This window comes from Rhinolophus hipposideros (assembly GCF_964194185.1).
Source record: "Rhinolophus hipposideros genome assembly, chromosome: 7".
In the NCBI taxonomy this organism is placed as follows: Eukaryota; Metazoa; Chordata; class Mammalia; order Chiroptera; family Rhinolophidae; genus Rhinolophus; species Rhinolophus hipposideros.
In genome coordinates, this window is record NC_138053.1 from 78,683,381 (window position 1) to 78,703,474 (window position 20,094).

General features: G+C 39.4%; 1 protein-coding gene across 1 annotated transcript in view; it reads left to right on the forward strand.

Moving 5' to 3' along the window:
* The window catches only part of ADAMTS12 (ADAM metallopeptidase with thrombospondin type 1 motif 12), a gene marked incomplete at both ends in the record, with an annotated part of 123,721 nt that overhangs the window by 48,448 nt on the left and 55,179 nt on the right, over nucleotides 1–20,094 (forward strand). The window contains 4 exons of the mRNA XM_081053587.1: nucleotides 15–135; nucleotides 2,971–3,215; nucleotides 4,710–4,848; nucleotides 19,549–19,675. Coding sequence (XP_080909713.1) covers nucleotides 15–135; nucleotides 2,971–3,215; nucleotides 4,710–4,848; nucleotides 19,549–19,675 — 632 coding nt within the window. The remainder of the gene's footprint in view (nucleotides 1–14; nucleotides 136–2,970; nucleotides 3,216–4,709; nucleotides 4,849–19,548; nucleotides 19,676–20,094) is intronic.

Here is a 20,094-nt window from a genome sequence, read left to right on the forward strand (position 1 = left end):
CTCTCTTCCTGCAGAGGGTCGGCTGTGACTATGAGATCGATTCCAACGCCACGGAGGATCGCTGCGGAGTGTGCCTTGGGGACGGCTCTGCCTGCCAGACCGTGAGAAAGATGTTTAAACAGAAAGAAGGATCTGGTAACAAAGAAACACATACATAATTGAAGTGGCAGGGGACTGAGTTGAAGGGCAAGGTTGATTTTTTTAAAAAACAGGTTGTGACTTTCAAAGAATTCAAAATGAGAAAGATGGAAGAAAAGTGATTTTGCTGAATGAATATATTCATCATTCTTAATGCTTTGGAGATAGTCTTACCGGCCCTGAAAATAGAACTATTCTATTTCCCTTGAAAGAGAATTATGGCTCGATGACCCTTTACTCCTGCAACTTTTTAATATGATTCTCATTTCTGTAAAGGCCATGAGGATGAGACACACAGGATTTGTTCTTCATCTCTGTTCTGCCAACCACTTTTTTCCATTAAAACACTAGATTAGGGGGTTAGCAAACTGTGATTATAGGTATTCTCCACCTCGCTGTGTGATGTGGCCTAGATTTCTTCTCTTGGGAACTCAGTTTCCTCATTTTTTAGATAAAGAAGTTGATAGCCATTCCCTTCCACTTGAATGTCCATTAACAGGGGATTGGTTAAATAAATGGGTTCATGTCACTTTTGCAGTTATTGAAATGCTCAAAAAATATAAAACGATATATTAAATTTTAAAAGTAATAGTTTGAATCGTTCATATAGTATGATCCCACTTGTTTAAAAATGTATGGGTATACATGCTTATATATGCAAAGAAAAAATTTGTAAGAGAATAAACTATTACATTAAACTATTAACTGCAATTATCTTTGATACAGAGGACTAGAGGTAGAGGGAAATGAAAATTTTTACTTTTCATTTTATACCCTTTTCTACTGTGGGCTCTTCTGTCACGTGGAAAAGAGTCTGGTTGATATTTTATCATGGTTCTTTTTTTAACTCCAAATCACTATAATTTTATCCTTTGGGTTTCTTTTGGGTATTCTTCTGCAAATATATATTACAAACATGTATTATATTTGCTCATGGCTTAATCTACTTCAGTGTACGTCTTCTGCCTATAAACTGTTCAGAAGTAGCATTTCCATTCACTGAAAACTTTTATTTTAAATTTGATGTACCTCCCCCTTCAATTTAGCAGAATCTGCCCATGATAAATATTTATAATTTTGGATTTTCTCTTTTAAATGGAAGATAAAATGCAATCTCTTCTGTTTTGTTTTTCCATCTAGCTTTCTTTTCTTTTTGTTTGTTTTTAAACAAGGGATGAGATAGAAGCCAGGTGATTTTCCTGCTTGAATTCTACTGTGAGAAGCCATACAATATCCTATGTCAGAAAATAGCTACAGGTAGCACACTCCAAAAGCCATACATACTGGCCTCAATTACAGGTGATGAATATTTCTCCTGAGCTAGTTATAAACTAGTAGTTTTAATGTGCTGTCTCAGGCGAGTGTGTGAGGGCCAGATGGAATTTAATTAAGTACTACAAGACTTGCATTTTGGTTCCTCTGGATGGGAGCTGCCAGTTTGAAATGGGACTGAGTTTATGTCCTGTACCCTCAGTTTCTGAGCAAATTATTCCTGCTGACCAGCCCATTGTTTTAGCTCCCAGGAACCCATGCTACTTTAGGGTCCAGGAGAAAAGGAGCACCCAGGCCACTTTTAGGTGACAGAGGTGAGGGTTTGCTTGTCAAGCTGAAAAACCAAATGGATAGTCAGTGGAAAATGACCAGGATGATAGGGTCTTACCACCATATTTTACATGAAAGTTTTGAAGGAACAGAGAATGTTTAGCTTAGAAAAGGGCAAAATAATGGAATACCATCATAGAGCTGGGAAGGATGTCAGATCTCACCTCATTCAAGTCCCTTCGTTGTGCAGATGACATTCAGAGAAGTTAAATAAGTTGATGAATGTCACAGAGTTCGTTCGTGGTAACACAGAAACTAGAAATCAAGTGTTCAGACTCCCAGGCTGCAGTACTCCCTTTATAGTACCATCCCCGGAGTTCATGTTTTTCCCATCCTATTGTGTTTATGAGGTGATGGTTTTCAAGAAGCATAAATAAGACGAATCCATGAGGTACTGAGCATGTGCTGCCAAAGAGAGGAAACCATTATGTGTTATTTCCTTTTCCTCCCCACTCTGTCTCCTCCCATAACAACCAGTAAGCAAGGTAAAGCCTGGCTAGAACTGATTGTCTTTAAATGGATGTCCTCTGTGCTTTTTCAGAAGACTGAATTAGAAGACATGAAAGTAAAATATAAGATCATATTTCAGCAAAACTTAAGAAAACATAAGAAAAAAACCAAAAACCCTTTCTAATGAATAGAATTGTCAAGCAACATAAAAAGCTGTGCTCAGAGCTTAGTTTCTTTTCACCAGCTGTATTCAAGAGCACTAGATAGCTGTCAATCCAAGATTCCCTCCTGGATTCTCTTAATGAATTTACTTCTAAGAGTCTGTCTTTAACTTGCCGGCAATGAGGATGAGCAAAAGGAGTATCCAATGCCATGTTTGAGAAGATTAATCTGACAGCAGCAACAAACGGGGGAGCAGAGATACTAATGGGAAGCTAGCCAGGCGATGTAAAATTTTGAACTATTAACATAAAATCACAGAAAAATAAGTTGCTGGGTCAACCACACAAACTTGAGAGTCTAATCTGCATTTATTGCACCTCTCCTCACAAAACTATTTACATACGGAGCCACAAAGCCCCTGAGCATTCTTATGACCAAACTCTTTAAACATCCCCCACCCATACTTAGCACATCTACCAATCCCAGTGACCACCCAGGAGGAGGGCAAGGGCACTAAGTAATGGAGATGCTGGAAAGAGGATGAATGATGAGTCAGAAACAGGTTGTGTTCAGCTAAGCTAGCCTGCCTCTTTTCATTATTGTATCTTCTCTCCTTAGGTTATGTTGACATCGGACTGATTCCAAAAGGAGCGAGGGACATACGGGTAATGGAGGTGGAGGGAGCTGGAAATTTTCTGGCCATCAGGAGTGAAGACCCTGAAAAATATTACCTCAATGGAGGATTTATTATCCAGTGGAATGGGAACTACAAGCTGGCAGGGACCATCTTTCAATATGACAGGAAAGGAGACCTGGAGAAACTGATGGCTACAGGTCCCACCAATGAGTCGGTGTGGATCCAGGTACACAGAAAGGAAACTGCTGCTGACATGTACATTAGTTAGGATCTCTCTAATTTTCTTTTTCAAGGTATTTGCTAGAGGACATTGATTATGAATCCTTAAAGCTCCTTTTAGCAAGGAACAGGGAGAGAAGCAAGATATTAATTTATGCTGTTAATCCTTTATTGCCTAGAAATTGCTGAAACCCCCATAATGAAATGTCAGGCGTCCTAAATTGTCCATTGGGTTTAGTTTCCAGTATGGTGGACACAGGCTGTTGATTTGAGGATGATTGTTCCTTGGGTCTAAAAAGGATGTTATCAGTTTATGTCAGTCTGGCATGAATTTCTAAGTAGCTTTGCAGCAGCAGTGATGAACTGATATAGTTCTTCCACATGGTATTGTGTGGTTGTCCTCAGGCAAGAGGTTTGACTTTGTGGAACTCTTGAGGGAGAGAGGGGTTAGGATACAGGATGTACTCCTCAAAGGCACAAGTGATTTGTCTTTCATATTGGAAAAGAACTATAGTAAAGGAGTAGAATATTATACCAGTAGAAATAAAGCAGGTTGGGGATGACAGATGGCTCAAGAGAGTCAGATCTAACCATATTCAGATGTTAGAAGGTCAATTCAGAGCCAGAGATCACAGCACTCACAGAAGCTGGGGGTCAAGACTTGATAGTTATGATCCATAAATGTCAGGAGACCTGACATCTTACCTGCCCACATGGGAAAGGATTTATATATGGGAACCTCGAATCCCATGAAGCAACCAATCCACTGCCTCTAAGTTTAAGATGAATCTACTTTAGATTCATGCAATTACTTAGTAGATTACCTGTAAGAGAGGGAATTTAGGGGAAGGTCCTAAGAGTAGTATGCCTTGGCTAAACCCCATGACCAATTTTATTTCAGAACTATATGCTTTAAATAAATGAATCAGCTGGACAGCTAGTGAAGGGCATCATAAGGCAATAACAGCAACAACAACAAAATTTAATGTTTATTGAATGCTAAGTACATAGCAGGCACTGTCCTAATCGTATCTAATTTATGTTACATTTATTTACTTATTTAACCCTCACAACAATCCTATTAGTCATATTATTATTATCCTCACTTTGTAGATGGGGAAACTAAGGCACAAAGAGATTAAGTAACTTCCCCATAATCACAATGTTAGTAAGTACATATGGTGACCTACCAGACTTTTGTTGGAAAGGATGCTCCCTGCACTTTCCTCAAAGTAACTCCCATGTGGTTAGACCACCCATGAATTTCTGTGGGAATTCAGTCAAGAAATAATAGGATGGAGGAGATTAAATATAGAAATAGCTATATGCAAATATACAGGTGGAAGTAGAGGAAGAGCTAGCAATATGTCCATTTACTGGTATTTGTTCCAGTGCATGCCTCCATAACGAAGATGATGGACATTGTGTAGTATTTTTACACAAGTGGTTTACAGTGTAAAATCATGGCAGAGTTTGACATGACCCCACCTTTGCCTTTTAGCTTCTATTCCAGGTGACTAACCCTGGGATCAAGTATGAGTACACAATCCGGAAAGATGGCCTTGACAATGACGTGGAGAAGCTGGTGTACTTCTGGCAGTATGGCCGCTGGACAGAGTGCAGTGTGACATGTGGAACAGGTAAGAATAGCTGTTCTCACTGTGAAGCCACATCAGCTCCACAGTGGGCCACGAAGGCAATCCAAGCCACTGGTTTGCCTTCTGTACCCATAGGTCTACAGAGTTCCACAAAGGTGGCCCAGGGGTCCATGTGGGATGTGAATGTGCAGATTATGGTCTAAAGGGAGAGGCAGTTTTTCTTTCATCAGCTTTACATACTGTCTTTCATGAAAGACTTTGTTTAAAGAAAGGGTCACATGTCTTTTGAAAAGCAAATCAGAAAGACTTAAAAAAACACAACCACTGCTCTGGTTAAAGACCGGAGAACCACAAAAGACAAGCAACCTGCCTAAAGACATACTATAAATCATGGCCAAATCCAAAACATAACCAGCTCTCCTAATTCCCAGCCCAGTGTTTTTTTTTTCTGTCTCCAGTTTACCAATCTTTTATATCTACTAGGAGAGTAGTTTTCTCTCACAAAATCAAGTGTTGGAGAGATTCCTTGCTGTTGTGTGTTAGGATGGGATAGGTTCTGCTACAGTAACAAAGAAATTGAAATCACAGGAATTCAACGCAATAAAGGTCTATTTTTAAGCCATTCCAAGTCTGACACAAGTTGTGTGGCGCTACTTCATCTTGTAGTTAAGCTGTTTGAAATGTGGGTTCCAGCTTGCCCTACAGAGGAAGAGAGAACTGGAAGAGGCAGACTCTTACTAATGACCTTGGCCTGGAAGTGACCCAGATCACTTCTGCTCACATTTCATTGTTGGACCTTAGTCCTATGGGCACAATCCAACTGCAAAGAGGGGCTGGGGACCGTAAAGGAGCGTGTGGGCATTTGTAGAGCACAGACTCTCATGCTGGAGGGCTAGATGGACTTTTCCAAGGCCTGTTAAGGCAGAAGTCAGGGCCTGCTGGGTACTTGTGGCTCGTCACACATTTTGTGGGGGAAGGGAGGGGACTTTAATAGCAGTGCCATGTGAGAAAGCCTCTGCTTCTCTTTCTCCTTTGGGATCATGTCTAAGTCTGTTCTGGAACTTCCTGCCTCTAGTCTGTAACTACTGCCTATGACACTTGGGCAGCTACAGGGTGAAGTATCAGGATCAGCACTGTAGCAAAGGGAATAAAAGGGGAGGGATCAATGGTTCAGAAGAACATAGTCCACTCCTCCACAGGATTCTATCTCACATACTTTGTCTCAACACCCCTTGCTGCCTTGGTCTTTCTCGGTCTATCTACCCTACCCCAGGAGATGGTTGTGGAAAGAGGTCTGGAGACAGACATTGAGTCAAGTGCCATCAACCTTATGAACAATTTTTGTATTACCGACTTCTTTTTCCCCCACTCTTCAGTATGGAAAACCAAGGGTTTGCTTTAAGAAATCACAGGAATCATATGTTGATTTCCAAATGTGTGATGCTTTGGAACTCCTAAGCCTCTGGAAATCTGTCTAGGTCAAAGGTGGCATCTGTGGCAGCAGACATAAGAAGGTCAGTACTGCTGTTCCCACCGCTGCCTCCAGCATTTCCACGTCCTGCCCCCACTGCCCAGAAGGGCTGGGCTCCCATGAAGCAAAAGCAAAATTTAAGCGAAAAATAACTTAGTGAAAAATATTTCCCTGAGGAGCAGTTGTGAGGAAAATGAAGTCATTGGGACTATAGTTACAAATACTTTTTCAATTTCTCATCCCCTTTGTTCTCTTTTATCAATGAAGTGCAGGTTTAAGCTTACATTATTGTCCCATGATACCAAGGAGAGGAACTCAGCCTGACTGGGCAGGGACTCCTCAAAAAAACAGGAGAACATCCACACCCCCACCACCACACACACATACTTCTCTTCCAACATAGATGAACCCATTGCATTACACATGCAATACTTCTGAGCATAGGAAATACAAGATTAATGGCTGATTTGTGCAGGGATCATAAAGATACATCCGCAGTTAGCTAAGAAATAAAGCAGCCTTACCAAATGTGAATCAGGCATTTGGTTTTAATATAGTTTGACCCTTTAGCAACACTTCTGTCTACTTGGGCAAATGTCATTCTGGTTATTAAACCTTAAGAGGAAGTCTCAGGGAGTTTCAGCCACACTGCCTATTTAAGTGACAGTGAGCTCTCTTACTTGGCGGAAAAGAAAGACAGCATATCTACGTTCATACTCTTGAACACAGAGAACAGAATGCTAATCTTCACACAGGACACACACTGCTACATATAAAGATGGAAGACTACCTGAAACACTGCATCATTCAGCAACGTATTTTATTTTCCTTAAGTGAAAACTTTGTATATTATAAAAGTAAGTTAAATACATTACTGAAAAATTAACAATAAAGTCACCACCCTTATACATGCACTTTGGTACTTTGTTTTATTGCCTTTCAATATTCGTTTTTCTAATCATAGATGTAGGTAATTGTATGCATATGGATGTATTCATATACATGTACAAATGTGTTTTCACTTAACACCGTGCTGTCTTTCCATGTGTTATTCAATCTTCATAGCTATCATTTTTTATGGATAGACTATATTTCACTAGCAAGACAAAGCAAAATTCCCTTACCCAATTCCTTATTGACCCTCATTTTCTGATGAGACTCTTTGGGTCCATGTAAAGAATGATCTTGTTGGCTTGAATTTGTAGATGGAATTTCTAAGTTCAAAGAGTATAAATATTAAGAAACGTTTTACCAAATTGATTCCCATAGTAAAAGGGTTATAAACAGGTAGTAGCAATAATTTTATTTTATTTTATTTTGGTCTTGTATTATTTTAGTTTTACACTTTTTTTAAACTAGGAAAACATTTCAAATGTTCCAGCAAAATGGAAAATGTAATAACAAACTCCTGTATATCAACCACTCAGCTTTAGCCAATCTTATATGTCATATTTGTTACACTCTTCATTTTTAAAGAAAAAAAAAATACACGAAAACGCTTGAAGAGCAATCCCTGATTCTACTTCCTTTCCTTTTTCTCCAGAGTTGATTAGTGTCACTATTTTATTTTTCTGGGGAAGAAACACTAGAGGGAAGGAAAAGAGATAGGTCTTTGAAGTGCTCTGGGGAAATCATGACAGTGGCTTGAATGAGAATTAAAGTGGCAAAGATGAAGAATTATACAAATGTGAAGATATTTAGGAGGGAGACTGGACTGGACTTACTAGTTGATTCAGTTTATCTGTTGGTAGAGAGTGGGTTTGAGCATGAGGTAAGGCTGATGGGTAAAAGCCAGTGTTTTTCCCTGGGTAACTGGTGAAATGGTGGTGTCACTCACTGAGATGTGGTAAATGTGACAAGAAAAAGGTCTGGAAGACTTCATTTTCTGTTCCTAGGTGGCTAACATGCAGGCCCTTAGTTAACAGAACCAATTCCCTCCCAGCCCCCCTTTTAGTGACTGTAGCCCCAGTCAGCTCATTCTCTGGCTTTCAGTTTCCTCTATTTCTAGCACTGGGATTTCAATTTCCTTTTGAGAACCCAGTCATGGTTTTTTTTTGTTTTTGTTTTTGTTTTTGTTTTTGTGTGTGTGTGTGTGTGTGTGTGTGCGTGCGTGTGTGTGTGTTTCATATTTTATCCAGAATTTCTAGGTGATGGTGCTTATAGATTTTCTAATTCCTCCATCTTGCTTGATTCTGAAGTTGTTCCCATTTTATAAAAAGAAAGCTAGGGTTCAGAGTGGTTTAACAGCCAATTGAAGATCACACAACCAATACTTTTAATCTAGTTATTGAACCCAGATATTCTGGTTTTCAATCCTGTGCTGCTGCCACAGTTTTTCATGCTGCCTTCTGAAGCCTGAAATACGTGCCTTCTGCCCAGATCCTGTCACACATGCATCCATTTAACCAATATTTCAACTCAATATTATGGAGTGTTCAGTTCCAGGTCCAGGGAATGACGAGAGTGAGTATGTGCAGACTTGGCCCCTGCCTTTAGGGAGCTTACCTTCTGTAGGGAGACAGACATCAATGAAACAACCACCAACAAAGGTACCACTACAACTGTGCTGTGTGCCTCACGGAAAGGTACATCTTGGTGTGGGAGCTCAGAGAAGGGGGATTTGACCCTGAAAGGAAGGTTAGGGTACCTTCACTGAGCGTGAGGTAGAGAAGCTGAGATCTGCACCAATTGCTGAGAGAAATGGAAGAAGGAGCCTTTCAGGCGGAGGGTCCGTCCTGCACAAAGGCTCTGGAGGGAGGAAGCACACGTGAATAGGAAATGGAGCACTCAGGCATGACAGGGAGAGTGACAGGTGGAAAAAAAAAAAAGGTCTGAAGAAGAGTTTATGATTATATATATATATATATATATATGTAATATATATATATAATATAATATATCTGTATATTATATATTATATATTATATATTATATATTATATATTATATATTATATATATTCAGTTAAAGTGCCTGTGAGATTTCCCAGTGAAAATGCCCAAAGGCAGTGTTTGTCAGGCTGTTATAACAAATTAGCATAGACTGGATGGCTTCAACAACAAACACTTATTTCTCACAGTTTTGGAGGCTGGGAAGTCCGAGATCAAGGGGCTGGCAGAATCAGTTCCTAGTGAGAATCCCGGCTTGTAGATGGCTACCTTCTTGCTTGTATCCTCACATGGCAGAGAGAGCAAGAACACTGATGTCCTTTCCTCTTCTTAGAAGGGCATTAATTCTATCATGAGAGCCCTACCCTCATTACCTAATCCAACCCTAATTACTTCCCTAAAGACCCATCTCCAAATGCCATCACACTGGGAATTAGGTCTTTAATATCTGGATTTTGAGGGGGACACAAACATTCAGTCTATAGCAATGACCTATCAAATTTATTTTATGCAGAATGGATTCCTGTTGTAGTTATTCTGTTGCCTTTTTTAGCATTAGATTTGTTATATATTTTAGAATTACAATTTCAGGCTTGATTTGTGTGTGATTTCCTTTTAGTTTCTTTTTCTTTTTTCAATTTCCTGCCCCTTTCCTCCCATCTTCCCATGCACACCCCACTCTTTCTAGTATTTTGCAGTTTTTGTCCTGAGCGTACTGTGGGACCTCATTTCAAGACAGAACTTGCTGAGGTTGTTCAGCATTGTTGTCTCATATATGTCAGGAATCACCATGGAACCAGCAGGCCTCTGGCTGAGCTCCTGAGTGAGAAACTGAGCCCTTGTTTGGCCACCTTCCTAGGCCTAAAACTCAAGAGTTAAGGCTCTAAGAAGTTTGTGATGAGGGTGGTCTCGTTTCCATGTCATATGAAGTCCTCAAATTTCACTGCCGCTGAGCTCGTGGCCACCACTGCTTCTGGCCAAGGGCCTGGCAGACCCTTCACTGATATCCTGCTCACGCTTTGGCAGAGATGTTTACCTACATGAGCATTGTGTCTTTTTGCTTTTGCCTTTTTATATTTTTACATTTTATAGCTTAATACTTTTTATATATTTGTATTTTACATGTAACTGTTGTTATTTGGAGCAAAAGTCTCTCTGAGCATGAATTCACTAAGATGCTGTTTTCTTAGTTTGACTATTTAAACATTTTTTTATCTTTGTTCATTTTTTTATCTTTGTTCAAGATCAGAAATCCATGTGAAAAAACTGGCAACACAGTATTATAAACTGAGCTAAGTGGCATGAAGCCAGCTTCTTGTCCACAGCCCACTTTTCAAAGGTAAAGAGGACCCTCAGAGAACCCCAGCGACTTCTCTCTTTGCTCTTCTCCAGGCGTCTGTCCTCTCAGCCACATTTGCTTTCCCTCCTGCCTTATCTGTGGGGAGTGACTTTGGGGGAATTTAGGACTAGCTATCCTTTGGATAAGTTGGAAAGAGCTGGAATAATAAGTGCTACTGTCCACGACAAAAGGCTTGTTAAAAAAATTCACCTGGATGGCCCATCAAAAGACCAACCATGAAAGTTTCAACCAATGGATTATCTGTGAAGAAGCAGCTGCAGAAATGCCTTGACACAGATGCTGGTCTCAATGGGAAGCTTTATTAGGACTCTTTATTAAACAAGAAAATATTTTAGAAAAAACACAAGATCTCTTTCACGGAAATGTAAAAGCTATATTTTTGCCCCACTACATCTCTAGTACTGCGGAACTCTGTCAGTGGTAATACATTCTAACCAACATTTCCTTGTGTCCTGTAAAACTCATAGTCATTGCACTATTGTTAGAAAACAGGCTGTCACTTCTGAACGTGACCTTTTCCAATTTTGTGCTCTGTGGTCTTCTCTATTCTGTATGTTCGGGTCTATAAGTACTGCAATGGCCTGCACGTAAGGGAGAACACATCCCCCTGTCCTAGCCTGGACTTCAGGTTTCCTTTCACTTGGCCGAGTTCTCTCTGGAGTTTAGTTTTTGTGCCTTTGTTTAAGGAACATCATGTTCACTAGGAAAAGGCCCCAAAGACCATGCCCACAAAGCTCCTAGAGAATGCTCATGCTGTTTTAAGCTGCCTTGGAAACTACATTGTGTTCTCTGGAAATAACTCCAGATCCTTAGGTTTGCTGAAACTAGTCCTTTTAGGGGTTATCTGACAGTAGTCCTATAACACTCAAAGTAACCATGTAGTTTGAAATATGGGTATGTCCACATACCGTTGATAAAACATGAGTGTCACAAGTAGGGACACATACTCCATTCTGACCCTCATTTGTGACCATGTACTGACGTTTAGAAGACAGAATTCACTTCTTTAGAAAATCAGAGTCTGATATGTATTTGATTTTTTTCAACGTGCACTCACTCATCTTGGTGCTAATCCATCTGACTTTGTCCACTGTAATTTTCAGGTAGGATCAACCAAATCAAGATACCAATATCTAACAATATCTGGAGGATGTTTTTAAATGTAGGACTTAATGAAGATAATAGGAGGATTTATTGACATGATTTAAGCATATATATAAATATATAAAATAAACTACAAGTAAATAACCTTTCAGTTGTATTTCACAGATGAATGAATGAGAACCCTTAGCCAGAGTGGCTAATTCACTTTATTTATTTATTTATTTATTTATTTATTTATTTTTTTTTTTTAGTGATTGCCCTTGAGTTTGCAATATATATTTACAGCTAATCCAAATCCACTTTCAAATAACACTATACTACTTCATGGGTAGTATGAGTGCCTTATAATAACAAAATAATCCTAATTGCTACCTCCCATCCCTTATATCATTGCTGTCATTCATTTAACTTATATGGAAGCATGACTAAGTATAATATATATACATAAGCATGCATAGTCAAACACATTGTTGGCATTATTATTTTTAACAAACTGTTATCTGTTAGATCAGTTCAGTATAAGAAAAATAAAAGTTTTCCTTTAACCTTCATTTATTGTTTCTTTGATGCTTTTTCTTACTTTATGTAGATCCAAGTTTCTGACCTATGTTATTTTCTTTTTCTCTAAAGAACTCTTTTAACGTTTCTTGCACAGCAGGTCTACTGGCAACAAATGCCTTCAATTTCTGTTTGCCTAAGAAAGTCTTTATTTATCCTTCACTTCTAACTGATATTTTCACAGGGTGGTGCACGATTCTAGACTGGTGGGTTTTTTTCTCTGAACACTTTAAGTATGTCACTCCACTCTCTTATTACTTTAATGATTTCCGAGAAATCAGATATAATTCTTTCTTTGTTCCTCTATAGGGAGGTGCTCTTTCCTTTTGGCTTCTTTCAGTGGTACTTTTTTAGCTTTGATTTTCTGTAATTTTAAAACGATATGCCTAGGTGTAATTTTCTGGAGCATTTATCCTGCTTGGTGTTTACCAGGTTTTCTGGATCTGTGGTTTTGTATCTGACATGAATGGTGAAATTCTGGTTCCTGTGGCAGTTTCTGCTTATGCGTTTCTGCTCCAGGAAGTTATGACTCCGTCTGTCCAACTGTCTATCTCTCCACTCTTGGGAGCGGCACTTTGCCCTGGGCCCTCTTCTCTCATATATCCAAGAAAAGTTGTTGATTTTTCAGTGTTTGTGGCTTTTTACGTGTTAGGACAGAGTGGCGACTTCCAAGTTTCTTACGTGTGGAACCGTTAACTGGAAATCTTTCCAAGGTGGATCATTTAATGGTCTGTTATTCTGCTGGTCTTCTTAGTCCCATTCCATTTTTACCCCATGCAGCCAGCAGAGATTAGTCCCTGCCTCACTCGCAAGCCCTTGGTTTTGTTCTCTATGCACTTTACACTTGCATGTGATTTCTCAGTTGGTTTCTATGAAGACTTGCTTTGTTCGGTGTGCCCTGAGAAACACTGACTACCTACTGTTCTTGTTAACTCCTGAGTATTATGAGATTCTCAAGCCTCTGATTTTCTTTAAGTGTGTGCCTGATTTGTACACAGTGGCTGCACAATGGAATTATAAGCAGGAAGGAATACTTGCTAATTATGGTAAATTTGAAAATAGATCCTTCATGCGCAAGAACTTTGTCCTACTTAATTCCATTAAACATTCTTCAAGTACCAGCAATTGTCCTGTTTGAGCATTTCTTACATAATTTCTTATAAATTGACTCCTCGCTATGAGAGTCAATTTATGTAATCAGTTCATTGGGATTTCAGGGGGATAAACACTATTGGCTTTGAGTCCTCCACTGTTCTGAGGTGTGTGGGTTTCAGCAATGGATAATAATAAAGTCAAACCTCATTAACTGATGCTCAATTAATGTTTGTATTTATTGAAATCAGTGTCAACATCCTTCTGAGCTAGGAAAAAACATGAATTATGTAACTGATGGCTCAGTTGTTTGTAGTAAAGAGGTTGCATCCTAGGAGTGTGAGGACTGGGTGATTTGGATTTGCTCTGTTCCCTAGGCTCAGATGGTGAACCCAACCCTGAATTCACAACATGCAGGAAACAGTTGTAGAGGAAGTTAATGGCCATGATTGAGTAAGTGGGTTACAGAGACGCTTCAGATTCAGGTTCAAAATCTGTTCTCAAGAACCTAATATGCATTAAGCACTATTCCAGGACTAAGGGTACATCATGGACATATCAGGGTACATAGCCTATTGTACCGTAATCTCATGAAGATGACAAGAAAACTGAGTCTGGGGAAGGTTAGGAAGATTGCCTGAGATCACTCAGCAAATGTTTAGAATAGGATTCAAATCCATTTATGATTCTGATGGTGGTAGTGGTATTGATATTGATGTTGTTATCATTGATCCCCACCCCCAACCTCCCCATATGCATGCTTCAATGTGTTTGAGCTCTTAGTGGCGAGACCCAAATTCTACTTGACTGTCCTTCATTATGAAATATAGATCTGAACTCATTGATCAAGGAAATCAGAGAGGAATGGTCCAAGGAGCCAGAAAAAAACAATGTTTTTTTTTTTTTTTTTTTTTTAGTGGAAATGGAAATTGAAAGTTGGTAGAGTACAATGGAATACTATTCGGCGTTAAGGAAAGATGATATAGGAGCATTTGTGACAACATGGATGGATCTCGAGAGAATAATGCTAAGTGAAATAAGTCAGACAGAAAAAGCAGAGAACCCTATGATTTCACTGATATGTGGTATATAAACCAAAAAGAACAAGACAAACAAATGAGAAACAAAAACTCATAGACACAGACAATAATTTAGTGGTTACCAGAGGGTAAGGGGGTGGGGGGTGGGTGATGAGGGTAAAGGGGATCAAATATATGGTGATGGAAGGAGAACTGACTCTGGGTGGTGAACACACAATGGGATTTATAGACGATGTAATACAGAATTGTACACCTGAAATCTATGTAAATTTACTAACAATTGTCACCCCAATAAAATTAATTAAAAAAAAAAAGAAAGTTGGTAGAGTAAGGATGGACTTTTCAGCAAGACAGATGGTTAACAATCCCCTCTTACTCATCCCTTCTTTCCATGCAGTTAATGTCATTTCTGTATAATTAGGGGGATTGTAGTGACTGCCCTCTACTGATTCACAGAGTTATCATCTCACAGTATTAAAATCAATGTTATACCTAGTTTTAGAGTAACTTTTTAGATATTTAATTTTTAGCATTATAATTTATGTGCTAATGTAAAATTTAACTTATATTGCTCAACTTGTATTCACTTAAGTGATTATAAAGAAAGAGAACTTGTTCTTTGTCAGTATTTTAAAGACTGGATATATAGTCTTCAAACTCTTTGAATCTTTCAGATGATATGATTAAATATTTAGTGCCTTGAGTATCTTTGATCTTAAGTTTAGATATAATAGGAAAATACTGTATTTTTTTGCCATAGGTCATTACAATGAGCAATGTCTTCAGTTGTTTTCTCTATATCCTTCCTAAATTGAATTTTTGAATCAGGAAAAATCCTATATGAATTAAATTAACCATTTAACAGGCTCCCTCTATTTTACAGTCTCAATATTGAATTAAGAATATGATGAGCTATGTCACTGTTTTTTCTTTTTTTTTCTTGGACATAAGGAACTTCACTTATTCTTTATATCAAGTCAAAATTTCCACTCTCAATGATCAGTCTTATGGATTTAGGAAGATATTTCTTAAAAGCAAAGTCTCTTAATTGATATTTCACTGCTAGTGTCTAAGATTTACTGTTTACAGCTGCATGGTGACATTCTCATTGCTACATGGAGAAAGAGACTCAGAATCATATGGAAATCACATTTTTAATTTGATTCTCAGATATTTGAGGATGTGAATGATTTATACTTAATGTTTTTTTCAAGTAAATACTTCCAGATAAGCAGCTAACTCTGTGCTGTGACAACATATTGATTGTCATTCTTAATTAAGTAAAATTTATTTTTTAGCTCTATTCAGTGTGTAAAAGAAAGTGACAAGAGGCAAGCCAAATTAAAAGCAAGTATCATTTTACTTCCTTTAATTTCCAGAGAAGGTCAAGGTCATATAGTTTCAGCCTAATCTCTTACACTTAATGCATTTGCAGTGTTAACATCATGATCGCTGCTCTCGAAGGATGACGTGATTCTAACCCCCTTCACGAGAGGTAGTACAATTATCCTATGTCAAAGAAATATTCTGTTATTCAAACAATTGGTTTACAGAGTTTAATTAATAAGTATGTCACTCAGGATTAATAGTTTGTTTTTTTACTGCAAAGGAGATCTTATCAGTCAGGGTTCCCTGCAGGAAACATATGGCACACCAAAACTGAATACCTTGACTACTTTACTTTCAAAGGTATGGGTAGGGTTTGGGGAAACTAAGAGAGGTAGTGCATTACCTTGTCTGTTCACAGTAGAGGTTGGGACAAACGAGAAGTAAGTAAAGGGAAGGAGCAGTTATCCAAAGAGACAGTGGTTCCATTTCCTAAACCCAACTGGAAGCCACAACAATCCATAGGATCAGCTTCCTTGGGTTCAGAGCAGATGCAGAGTGGATCTTGAGAGACAAGCAGCAGAAATGTAACACAGAAGAAGAGATTTTTTAAAAATCAATAAAAATCAACAGTGGTTAGGCTACTAGCAAGCCAACCTGGTTTGCAGCTCTGGGTCTTGACTTGAGAGCAAAAGAAAGCTAGCATTTATTGAGTGCTATTCCAGTTACTACTCCTTTATAACAAACCAACCTAAATATAGTGCAGTAAAACAACCATCATTTTATTCAACCATCGTTTTATTATGTTCATGGGTTCCATAAGTCAGAAATGTAGACAAGGCACAGTAGGAATGTCCTGTGTCTGCTCCATGATGTTTGGCATCTCAGCTAGGATGACTCAGATGGCCTCCGGGGTCTGGAATCATCTGGAGGTTCCTTTACCCACATGACTGGCGTCTGGGCTGGATGACTCCAGGGCGGGTCTCCTCCAGGACTGTCAGGTACAGCACCTTACACCTTGGTGTCTGCAGTGTCCTGAGAATGAGAGATCCAAAAGGATCAGATGGAAGTTGCATGGCCTTTTATGACCTAGCCTCTGACCTCACACAATATCGCTCTTGCTTTTGATCCAAGGCCAGGGCAACTAGACACCATGTCCTGATGGAGGGATGGCATGGTCACATTGTGGAAAGAACTGACTAGGTGAAAGATTGTTGCAGCCATCACTGTAAACAAGGCCTTACCATATACACATTTAATAAGGCAATATGAACTAATATAATTTTGAAGTATTCTGATAACAGTTGCAACAAAGTATTTTCTAAGTAAACTGTAAAATTGTATTAACCAGAGAATCCCTTCATACAAGGTTTCCAATGGTTAAACGTTAACTTTGTCTTTCCTTCATGTATTATAGATTTTAAAACGTAGAAGGCACTTCCAGGGATCCACCAGCTCAGCTTCCTGCCCTGAAACTGTCAGAATGTTACCGTTCTCCTTTTCCTGCAGTTAGTCAAGTGATGCGTAGAAGGAAAAGCGGAGACTAGAACCTAGGACCCGTGGATTTTATTTATTTGTTGTATTTGTATAACCAGAAATTTGATAAGGAATGGAATTATAGATTACACTTTACCAAATGAACCCACAAGCACCAGAATTGAGGAAGAAGCACCTGGCCAGGTATTGTGTTTCTGTAACCTGGGAGAAGCCATTATTAGGTAGGGGCCTCTCATGGGAGATTGGGGCTGAGCTTTGTATCTGTCATGTGAGAATTCAAAGGCTGGGACAACAGAAGATTAATGATCACCAGGACCACTGATTCCAAAAGAGAAACTGACATATCGTTATTAATTTTCCCTTATATACTCGATGGTGTCTACCTGACCAGTCAATCTGTTCATCTCTGCGGGTCCAGCGGACTGACCCATGAAATGTCATCAATGTTCTGAAGTGGATTTGATGTAATGTTTTGTGCCCTTTCATCTCTAGAGTCAGGAGCACTGCGCACACTTATCTTTGCTGTTTGTGCATAGAGACAAGCCTTTTTAGGAATGATTCCAACCGATTAGAGTCACCTTTTCCAACCTATTAGAGAAACTGTCACCTATCTGACAGTTTCCTTTCAAGTTTTGACATCAAGAATTTGCCAAACTACCCAAAGTTTTAACAGAATTTCTAAGTATCTAAGCTTTTTCTTTTTCCTACTCTATGATGCAGATACATGTCAGCGTTTCTGGCTGCAACCTTTGTCAATCTCTATTCCACTCACATTGTCTAAGATGTTGCTACAGGAGTTTGTGTCTTTCCAAACAATGACTCACTCATTGTACCATGAAATTTCCTTTTATGATGCTGCTGCCAGCTGTTGAAAGTGTTTTATTTATATGCATAAAAGAAGAAGCATACACAGTCTGTTGAGAAAGCCTGTATGTTTGAAAGGTTACTTATCTTTTCAAAGAGAATAAAATATTGTTTTATTTAACAATAGAATGCTGTTGATCCCTTTTAAAGGATTCACTTATTGTTTTTGCAGCTCCCTCTGATGTCTTCAAATAGAGGGATGCCATCTCTGGCACCTGAGTATGTAAGCCATCCTGGGCAATTGGGCTGGGCTGAGTCTGTATGAGGCAGTGTGCGGTCGTGAGTGGTAGGAGAGCTGGCTCCAGGTCGGGTCCTGTCAGCTGTGTGGCTATGGGGAAGCCCTTCCATGTCCTTGACAGGAAAGTCAGGAGGTGACCAGCTTACTGGTGTACTCGTGGTCTTTCCAGTTCTGGACTTCTGTACACCAGTGAGCCGACTCAATGTCTGGCTGCCCTGAGAGCACAGGGTGCCAGCCTTCATGCAAACTTGATTGCTCTGTCCCTAGGGAGTCTGTCTTCAGTCTCCTCACCCACTATTGCATTATTGCATAGTTAACATTGACTGTTCTCTAAGAGAGGTAATGACTGTCTCCCTCACTGCCACTCACCTCTTAATCTGTGATATTCTGGCCACCCCTCTAAGTTCTCTTGATAATGATGTCCCAGTTAGCAAAGCCATTGGTCCTTTTTCTTTCTCAGTCTATGTGACTTCACTGTGCCTCAGTTTCTTCATCTGTCAGAAAGTGATAATACAGTGTTAACCTCATTGCATAATTGTGGGTTTTCAGTTATATTATTATAGATAACACATTATGTGTGTGTGTGAGTATTCATATATGTATATATTTGTCTGGGATATACACACACACACACAGTTTAGAACAGCACCTGGGACAAGGCATGCACTACGTGTGTTAGCTATTATCATATATCCAAAGTCAAGTCCCGCTTACAGATATGCTTAGTTTGCCTGTAGCCCCTGACACTCCCTGGGTGCTTCTCTTATATTGCCAACGTGGTCTCTAAAGGCAGCAGTAGTATTCTTGCTATCAAAACCCTCTACTTGAAAAACATAACCTCTCAAACTTCACAACATTATCTTGAATTTTGTTCCTGTCTTTCAGAGTTTATGAACCCCAACTAATGTAGGGTCCCTACCTCCTCTATTCGTTTACTAAACGAATAACGTAGCAATTGTGTTGTAACACCTGGTACAGATACCTGCTTTTGTTATTTATATCTCACTTTGGTTTTTATTTGGCCTATGTATGTTAGTCTTGTCTCTTAGCTAGATCATAATCTATATATTAGATTATGTATTAACCTGCCTCTATTATCTGTGGGCCTTCCATCCAGTAGCAGCTGCAGCATGTGCGTGGATAACAAGAGGTCCCCATTCCTTATTCCTACTTGAAGAACCAAATACCTAGGGACAATGTTCCCACCAGCTGGCCTCATCCCTTGACATGGCCAGGGCCCTCACCTGACACTGAGCCTGTGGACTCAGGATTCAGTATGTGTGAACCTTTCTGCCCAACCCCCAGGTATCCGCCGCCAGACTGTCCATTGCGTGAAGAAGGGCCATGGGATGGTGAAAGCTACGTTTTGTGACCCAGAAACCCAGCCCAATGGGAGACAGAAGAAGTGCCATGAAAAGGATTGTCCACCCAGGTAAGCAGTAATAACAGCTGGAGCTCTGTGTGTCTTCCTAGAATGATGTCTGATTTAATAGCAATCCAGTGCTCACTGATAAAGGAGGGCTGTGTGGCTTTGTTATTAGAATAAATACAGGAAAGCTGTGACAGATTCAGAAGCTAGGCTGCCAGAGCCTGTGTCAAGCTGTGAGTAGGACATTTTCTTCTCAGAGAGGAGTATTTCTTACAAAGCTGGTGTGTTCTGTGTTTACTTATTTGGTAAGACTAAGTTTAAAAGTATTGTTGAAGACAATGCTATGTCCATCACCCAAAAGCTCTTCAGTTACTGTATTTGGCTTTTCCAAGAGCACTTTACCAGTGTGACAGTGGCCTCCAGAAAACACGTTGACACTTACAGATCACGGTGCCCATTTGGACCTCATGCTGCCTGGAAGA